The sequence below is a fragment of the Nicotiana tomentosiformis genome, chromosome 7 (genome assembly GCF_000390325.3).
Source record: "Nicotiana tomentosiformis chromosome 7, ASM39032v3, whole genome shotgun sequence".
Classification (NCBI taxonomy): domain Eukaryota; kingdom Viridiplantae; phylum Streptophyta; class Magnoliopsida; order Solanales; family Solanaceae; genus Nicotiana; species Nicotiana tomentosiformis.
In genome coordinates, this window is record NC_090818.1 from 130,260,015 (window position 1) to 130,269,956 (window position 9,942).

The 9,942-nt window shown below is 36.2% G+C and overlaps 2 protein-coding genes across 2 annotated transcripts; one reads left to right on the forward strand and one right to left on the reverse strand.

Annotated features, from left to right (window-relative positions):
• The first annotated feature begins 4,029 nt into the window (after positions 1 to 4,029).
• Positions 4,030 to 5,097, forward strand: LOC104116734 (uncharacterized). The gene has a single exon (XM_018777844.1). The coding sequence runs from the start codon at positions 4,030 to 4,032 to the stop codon at positions 5,095 to 5,097; it is 1,068 nt and encodes a 355-aa protein (XP_018633360.1).
• Positions 5,098 to 5,439: 342 nt separating this feature from the next.
• LOC104116736 (1-aminocyclopropane-1-carboxylate oxidase homolog 1-like) lies at positions 5,440 to 7,902 on the reverse strand. The gene is given in 3 exon segments (XM_070181184.1): positions 5,440 to 5,932; positions 6,258 to 6,760; positions 7,587 to 7,902. Coding segments are annotated over 3 exon segments (1,071 nt in total). The 3' UTR covers positions 5,440 to 5,680.
• Between the last annotated feature and the right edge of the window lie 2,040 nt (positions 7,903 to 9,942).

Below are 9,942 nucleotides of genomic sequence, written 5' to 3' on the forward strand. Positions count from 1 at the left end.
TAGGATTCAAGACATATTTATAGACCATTTGACATTGTTTCTGAAAAAGGTTTGCAACCTTTCAGAAACAGCCATAGCTGTTGGAACAGGTGGGAAGAAATATTGCGGGAAAACAGAAAATAATTCGAGAACGACCGGGTCGCGGGTTATTCCAAATTGAATTTTTTATTAATTAATTAAATAATTGAAAGAAATTTTGTCCAAAGAGATTAATCAATCAATCGTTGACCGAAGCCGAAGCCGAACGAGCGACGACGACGACGGCATGAAGCTTGCCTTCTTCTTCACTCTTTAAGAGCTAGAAGAAGAGCAACTGTATATATACCCATCAAAAGTCTTTTCTTCCTTCAATATGGGACAATGTCCCTTTGCCAAGGAGAGAAACTCAAATATTTTATTTTCCCTCCATTTCTCATTCACCCTCTTCAAGCTACACAAGCTTAAAATCCTAACAGACATATCGGTTTCTTCTATGTTATGATGAGGAAAATGTATGTTCGAGAATTAATTTGTCTTAAGCCATTTGAGTTGCCACGTTGTCTTGTTTTAACTGTTATCAAATGAGCATTGAGCGCTTAGAATCTCATCTAAAGTCAATTAAGTTTCAAAGATAAAAGAATTTGAGAATGCACGGGCCGGGAATTTGAGAATGATTGGGAGAATAATGTTCATAAATCAGAAGGGATCCATTCCGGCGAATGTTTCCATCCCACCCAGCATCCCCCTGATACCAACACTTTCGTTGAGCAACTACAAGATTTCAATCCTCAAGCAGCTCAATCGGAAGGAAGACGCATCAATAACTCTGCTCCCCACCAGACTTTTAATACCCCCACCGATAATTTTGCCCCTTCTACTTCGACTATGGTTGTTGGAGCACCTTCATACGCAAACAAGATCAAAATCACAGGCCCTCCTCCACAGCAAACAAGACCTAGAATTTCACCAGCCAAATAGACAACAAAGATGGGGAAACCAGCTATAATTTTCTCTTGCAAAGATTATTTCGAAATCCTAGTATCCGACTGTAGATTCACAATTTTGGGTAAATTTACTTCCACTATGCCTAAGATTGAAGTTATTAGAAACTTTTTCATTACCCAAATCCCCTTCAAAGCTACCGTTAAGATTACCCATGTGGATTTCAAGCATATATACATTGATGTGGATAATCTATACAATTATAATTTGGTATACTTTAGAAGATCCATTGATATAGGGGAATATCACTAGAGACTTTTGAAATGAACACCTGATTTTGTTCCTGGAGAAGAAACTCCAATATCCCCTATTTGGGTAGTTATGCCTATTCTACCCTGGCATTGTTATCACTGGGAGGCAGTGAATCAGATTGTAGAATAAATAGGTGTGTTGTTATCATTAGACAGAGCTACTATGATCAAAACAAGAGGTTGTGAAGCCAAAGCTAGAGTAGAAGTTAACTTGACCAAAGCTTTACCGGATAGTGTTTGGGTTGGTTACGATGACGGAGATGAAGACGGTTACTAGCAACCTCTGGAATATGAGGGAGTACCAGACTATTATCAATATTGCAAACATCAAGGCCACAAGGAAGTCTGGTGCAGAATTAAGTCAAGAGATATTCCCATCAATACCAAAACAGATGAGGAGAGACATGGACAGGGAAATTCCACGGAGCAAAGAGAAATTGGCAAATATAAAGCAGAATGCAGTCAACACCATAACAAAAATGCATCAGATAAGGAACAAGGTACGACTATCCAGCAAGCTCAAGTTAACGAAGAGGAACAATGGCAGACTCAACCTATGAGGAACAATGGAAAAGGTAAGATGGTTATGCAGGGAGGAGCCAAAACAAATCCGAACAACCAACAACCAAATTTCAAGAACCAAAATAGAAACAAACCTATCATACAAAGATATGTACCAAAAACTTTGGAACTAGAGGAACACAATCAGATCATAGCTCTACCTGAAACAAATGAAAAACATAATCATGTTTGTGAGGAAACTAGCTCTAATCTTGTCCGTGGAGAAGAGGTCACACCAAACTTAGAAGCGGAGGAACAGAACAGATCTACAATTACTCCTGAGAAGGTTGATGAAAGTGGAGGTTCTATGGAGATACAAATTACAAAAACTATTGAGAAACTTGAAAATCAGAATATGGACACTACTCCATCTACAACCACAGAGAGCAATATGAAGGATATAATTGTGTCTAGTTGCCCTATCTCTACACAAGATACCAGTAGGGACATAGTTGAGCAAGTACCTGAATCACCTAGTAATTTTCAAATGCAGAACAGAGGTGATGATATAAAGGATATCTCTGCACAAATTCCTATGGAGATTGATTTCCAGAACAAGAAGGTTCAAACTACCATGATCTAAGAGAAACCTACTGATATAATACTAAATCTTGATAATGTCCAAAATAAGGCTCACATGGATCGTAGCAGTACTACTCCTGATGCTATACAATGCAATAACAACTCTATCCAATGAAATAGGCTAGCCAAAAATCAAACCAGCCAAGATACTTTACCAGCTCAGAGTGAAGACAACCCGCTAAGCTCCAGAGCTAGAAAAAGAGCTAAGAAAAAGAAATAAATGCAGGAGTTAGCTATAAATATGTAAGGCAACTATCCAGATTCTAGCCAGGGATTACAACTATATGTGGAACTACATAGAGGACAAGTAACCAATGAAATTATTCCTAATAAGAACTTGATAGAAGATACAGGACAGAACGTTGAAGAGGATGAGACTGGACTTTAATAGCTTCCAATTGAAGAAAGAAATTTTAAAAGGAATAGCATTGTGCTAGAGGTTTTTGTTAACAAAAGTAATGCCTTATTTCTGTCTCAAAATATTCCAAGCAGATGAGCATGTAAATTCTCCATCAGTGGACTCAGTCCATATTGCCTGATCAGATTCATGTGATATGCCAAATTTGATCCCTTTGATATGTTTGGTTTGATGATGTGGCAAGCACTGGGATAACTTAGCAAATATGAACTCCGCTACTGTGACTTTATGGGGTACATCACAATTACAAATATTAGCAATGGCTCTCAAACCCGTCCAGTTATCCCAAAGGAAAGAAGAATTGCCCCTTTGGATCCTCCATAGAATGTTATGCTCTATATCTTTCTTAATATCCATCAAACTTCTCCAAGGTTTAGATTGCTTGCCTTTTCCTTTTTTAGCCACTGGATGTAATCTACTACAATATTTAACCTTAAGAAAAGAAGATCACAGGAATTATTTTGTCCTGAATAGCCACCACAATTTAGCTATGAAAGATCTGGAGATGTCGTATAACTTCCTGAAGCCGACTCCTCCCTCCTCAGTAGGGTAGCATAACTTATTCCATGTTACCCAATGGTATTTTGTATTACCTTCATGTTGTCCCCAAAAGTAATTTGCAAAGTATTTCTCAAGAGTTTTAAATACAACCTTTGGGGGTTGTCAATAGAAAGAAGATGCATAGGAATAGCTGAGAGAACATGTTTGATCAATATGGCTTTGCCTCCGGTAGAGAGGAATTGTCCCTACCAATTTGTGATTCTTTGAATAATTTTGGAAATCATCCTAGAGAAATACTGGATCTTTTTCCTTCCATAATAAATTGGGCAACCTAAATATTCAAAAGGAAAATATTCCCTTCTAAATCTTAGGTGTCGTTCAATAATTCTAATCCTTTCCTAAGTATAATTATGTCCTACAAGATAACAACTTTTCTTTAAATTCACCTTCTGTCCTGATCATTTTTTATAATCTGCTAAAATATTCTTGATCATTTTCAGGGACCTACTATTACTAGAGGTGAAAATGATTAGATCATCTGCATAGGCCAAATGATTAATCTGGGGGCCTTTCTTGTACATAGAGAATCTTATGAAATCTTCATTGTCATGCAATGCATTCAGAGGTCTAGAAATAACCTCGGTGGCAATAATAAATAGGGATGGGGATAAAGAATGCCCTTGCTTCAGCCCTCTTTCTGATTTAAAAAAACCATGTCTCTTTCCATTTATGATAATGGAATACCAAATATTAGCTATAAGATTCCAAACTGTATGGATCCATAATAGACTCCCTACTGATGATAATATCAAGAAGCTTGGTTACCTTTATCCCTCTAGATATGACCGTTGTGATAATCCTATGAGCGAGGATGTGGAACATATTTTTAGAAAAAGCAATCTCAGCAAGAATATTTGGAATGCCTTTAGAAATCAATTTGGAATTAATGACTCTAGAGGGGGAATTAGACATGCCATGCTAGGATGGTGGTTTGCTAACTTTCAGAATCCTATCCAAAAACTTATGTTACAGGTTATTATTCCCCTTCTAATTAATTGGCATATCTGGAAGGCAAGATGCAGGAAAAAGTATGATCAAGAAAGATTCTACATCCCTAAGGTAGCACATTACATTTTCCATGATACCACTATAATCATTCACAAACAGTTTAGACAGATTGATGTAGCCTCCAATTGGAAGAAATGTTTGTCCATTTGTGAAACAGCTAAGCCAAAGCTGAATATCATCCGTGCCACCTGGAAACTCCCTCAGCCTGGTATGTTTAAACTTAATACTAATGGATGCTCTAATGGTAATCCATGTAAAAGTGGTGGTGGAGGTGTTGTTAGGGTACACCAAGGAGAGGTGATAGCTGCATTTGCAACTCCTTTTGGTATCCAGACTAATAATGCTGCAGAATCACTAGCTTTATGTATTGGTCTTAAATGGTGCAAGGATCAAAGAATTAACAAGATCTGTGTCGAATTAGATTCCTCGTTGGTAGTCAACTGGGTTAATGGAAAGATAAAACCTCCTTGGAATTTAAGACACAACATAGAGGAAATTCAAAAAATCATGATAACCTTTGAGGCGTTCCACGTCACACATTGCTATAGAGAGGCTAATAGGGTCGCGGATGCACTGGCTAAAGAAGGATCAGAAAGAACCAGTACTAAATGGTATTTCTCTGCTCATGAACTTCCAAGTCAAGCTAGAGGTCTATGCTTTATGGATAAGGATAAATTAGCAAGCTTCAGAATAAGAGCCTCCAAGACTACTTTTGTATATGATGCTAATGACTAAGTTAACTATGCTATTGATTTTTGTCCTAGATGTAGCTTTAACATGCATTATGGAAAGAACGTTTTGGCTGTTTAATGTATACTATCCACCTTGTTTTACATTTCATAACATCGATGTTTTACAAGCTTACTGTAAAGAGTTGGGCATGTCCAATTCTTATCCATATTCTGAGGAGGTTAGGTTTTATGCCCCCTCCTTCATGTCTTCAGCTTTTGGTTATTAATCTACATAGTAGGGGTCGATGCCAAACCTCCCATCATTCCAAGACGGCTTATATAAAATTAAAAAAAACAAAAAAAAAATTGGCAATTGGAGTTTGAGTAATAATTGCAATCCTTTTCATTTTCAATGAGAAACTATCCATATCTGAAGGTATATGGACCGAATGAATTTATAAAGGATAACGTGGATATAACATCACCGAATGCTTCCTAACTACCAACAAATGAAATCAAATAGAAAAACGACAAAGACTTGATGTTGTTATATTCATACATGGTTCTACAAACCTTATTTGCCACAATATCTATCATCTTCAGAATTACTCCAGCACACCCCTTTTATTGGGGCTCAACTATTTAGTCTAAAGTCTAAAATGCAACAAAGCAGAAGTGTCATCCAGCCCTTTGTTAGTGTAATAAGTAGTGTACTCCTTAATTGTGGTTTCCTTGTACTTTAGAGGATTATGTTCTGATATCAACTCCTGGATAGGTCCATATAACCTTTCTGTTGGAAGAAAACTTGTCGTGAAAAAGCAAGCCACTGATATCCTTGAACCAACCTTATTTGCCAGTACTCTATGTTCAACACTTTTGAACTTGTCATTTGATATAAGCTGAAAATGACACAGCCAAAAATCAAGGATCAACTTTCTGTTTTTGTTTATAATCATCTAAAACTTATGTTACATGCTGATAAGACAAGTATGTATTTCTAACAGCTACGCTAAAATTGTAGCAAACTCTTAGTGTATTCTGATGCTTCAAGTGCTCGTATGGTGTTATATCCATTCAACAAGTACGTCAAGGCCAGAGGCAGACCTATGCTATACAGAGAGGGAGCGGATTTTGGTTTAATCCAAAAGTGCACCTGCGACCTTCAAATCCTGAGTCTGCCTCTGGTCGAGGCAAATGAATTATTAGAAGAAATGTAACACTTGCCTGAAGAAGATCTCCAATATTGACCACGAGAGCTCCGGGAGTAGGGGGAACATCTACCCAATGGTTTTGATGTAGAACTTGGAGGCCGCCTATATTGTCTTGGAGAAGCAAGGTGAGGAAGTTACTGTTAGCAAATAGTAATGACTTTTAACACATTTAAAATTTGAGAAAAATCTTGTCTATATTGATCAAATAATACCTGCAGATAGAGGAAAATTCTTCAGGATTGGGAGGTATAGGAGCTACTGTGGCATAAAAAGTGTCCCTCCAGTTGGTTACTGGTGATCTAAACAGATCAAAATTACTATGAAATATAAACCGTTTTGTGAAGTCTCGCGAATACCATTTCTTCTTCACCTCAGTATCTTGTTCAAAGAACCTGATAACCCCATCTTTCATTTCCTCCATAACATGACTAAGAATCCTGTAATATGGCCAAATTTTCATGACATTTGTCATGACATAATATTCATTATAATAAATCTGTGAATCATGACATTTGCCATGACATAATATCCATTATTAGGCCAAAGATTTCTTGCTATAAATAAAGTAGTTTCTCCTCATTTGAAAACACATCAATTCAAGAGCTTTTCACTCTTGTCTTTCTTTCTCCTCCTTTATTTCATTATAGAGACAATCCTGCTAACATGTTCACAAAACCTCTTCCAGTGTCCAAGTTCAAGCTTTGTCTGAACTTGATTGGCATTTATGAAGAATGATTTTGCCCATTGGAATTTTGCGGAGAAGGTGGAGCAAATTTACTATATATAAGTCGAAATTAGGCCAGGGTGGAGATTTGTAATATGACTAAATTTTCATGACATAATATCCATTATAACAAATTTGTGGTTCATGACATTTGCCATGACATAATATCCATTATAACAAATTTGTGGATTATGACATTTGCCATGACATAATATCCATTATTAGACCAAGCATTTCTTGCTATAAATAGAGGAGTTTCTCATCATTTGAAAACACATCAATTCAAGAGCTTTTCACTTTTGTCTTTCTTTCTCCTCCGTTATTTTTTTATACACTATTTCTCTTTCTTTGGAGTGATCTTGTAAGGTTATTCTCTTGGGGTATTTGGGATTAATTAGAGTATTTACTCTAATTTTGTACTCTCTTTTGTACTCTTGTTGGTATAGTGAAATTGCTCCTCTCCGCTTGTGAACGTAGGTCACCTTGACCGAACCACGTTAAATTTGTGTCTTCTTTATATTCTTTAATTGCCGTTATTATCAACTTCCATTGTCTTTGTTATTGTCATTATACTGTTGTTTGGCTAAATTCCACACTATCCGGGTTCCCGATCCTAACAAATCCCATGATTAATCACTTGAAAGAAACCCCAAGTGTCCGATACATGAACAACTTGCTGGACTATCTTCTTTCGCGTGATCTTATCTTCTTTGATGCAATCAAGATCGATAATTGGAAAAGTAAGTTCCTTTTTGCTGGGAATTTCTACCTCTTCACTCTGTGGTTGAACAAAAATGTTTGGTAATATGGTAATACCTGCATCCACTAGTCCCTTAACACCGGCTTTCGTCTCATCAAAGGCTTGTAGTTCAGCTTTTCTGTCATACTTTGGCTCACTTGCAAACTGAATTTCATCTGTGTACTTCATCTCCATTTTTCTTATTCCTTTGTAACAATCAGTACTTGTTATTAAACTCTAGCTTTTTTCTAAATGTGAGATTTAAAGTTAAATTTGCCAAAAGGTATTGAATAACTTGTAGAAAAAGTTAAACATATATGACATGTAATTAACAAATATTGTGGCTAAGAATTGAAATGTTTGTCAGAGTCAACATATTTCAGCTTCAAAAACAAACGTGTCAATGTCATGATCACAATTTCATTATCATCTTCAGCATCATCGGATAACAAATGCAACCACTTCAAAGTTGTGGTCCACAAAGCAATGAAGAAAGAGGAAACACATCATCAGTATTACTACCAACAACAACAACAACAAACTCAGTGAGTTCCCACAAGTGGGGTATAGGGAAGGTAGTATGTACGCACATTTTACACTTACACTAGAGGGCTGAGAAGTTGTTTCGTATAGACTCCCGGCTAAAGACAAGATGAAAAGAATTAGTGACAATAGGTGGTAACAACAACATGGTTTCAAAAAAACTAAAACTAATGAATGCAATCAAACAATAAATAGTACCATGTATATCTTTGAAATATTGGAAATTGATCCGTCTTGGTTTTGATTTAATTTTTCCTCATTAAGCACATTATTATAATCTGTCTTTGATTCGTATTCTGGAACAAATAAGATTTTTTTTCTATTGAGAAATGATTTTAATTCAGTACAACAAGAAAGATACCTGTCTGATTATTCATTTGAGAAGGCATAATGTCTATTTTGCAGTTACATAATTAAAAAGCATTTGAAAAAGTTTCCTGGAAATCTCTTCTCCTTTAATTTACTTGACATAAACTACATCTTGTGTGAGCTTGCTCACATTGCCGGTCTTAAGCTCGGATAAAGGAGTTTTGCGATAAGTTGATAGAGGCGGATTCAGGATTTGATGGCTACGGGTATCAAAATTTTAATGTAAAACGACCACTAGTGAAAAAGATTGAATTAGGGTGTACATTCAGTCGATTCAATCCGTTTTGGATTACTTCGGTTCGATGCGATCCATTTTGAATTTATTCAATCCAATTTAAAATATGTTTTATGCATAAACGAATATGTGATACACCCCTTCCATCTACATGTAGCTGATTAATATTATATTATATCTTTGATGCATCACTAAAAAAAATTGTAATTAATAAAATAACATTATATGAATTAAAAAAAATGATTAGATTACATTCATCCAAATAAAACACTAACATCCAGAAAAAGACAAAGGAAGCAAATATACAATATAAATAAATAATCTCGGGTGTTGTGCATGAAATTTCAACACTTCAACCATGGCACCTTCGGTCATCTTGTGACTTGTGGTGTCACTTGTTCCTGATGCAGGCGTTTTTGTGGAAAAATACTAGTATGTATATAAAACTTTATCTGAGCGACCGGATGGCGTGACACCCCAATTCCATACATAGATCCGCCTCTGAGTTGACAGTCAGCGTAAAACTAGTCAATTTATGATGATGAATCACATTAGAGAATATGCTTAAATGGAGCGACATAGCCAGTGAGGATTCATATAGCTGACACAGACTTGCTTTGCAATATTGCAGCATAGTTATTATTATTGTTGTTCACGTCGTTGTAACACCTAGGATTTCCTTGAGCCACAATTAGGTCAGATCATTTTGAACGGTAGTAGGTTCACTGCTTCCTCAACCATCACTTAACTTTAGAAGATTATCTTCTTATAAGTACTTTGTATTTACTCCATCGAGCGTTGATGATGGCTAATTACATTATGTTCCGCTCTTCTAAATTTTCAATTTGAGATTAGCTGAATATTACAAAGGAAAAGGTAAATCATGTTATTTCTGCACTTGGTGCCATTGCAAAAATATGCAAAAAAGAGTGAAATATTACTGCTAAAAAACGAAGGTCAACTACTGGTTATGTGTTTACTTTTGCAAAGGCACCAGTTAGTTGGAAGTCTACTTTGCAGTCAACAGTTGCTTTGTCTACAACAGAGGCAGAGTACATGGCTATTACGGAGGCTGTGAAGGAGGCAAT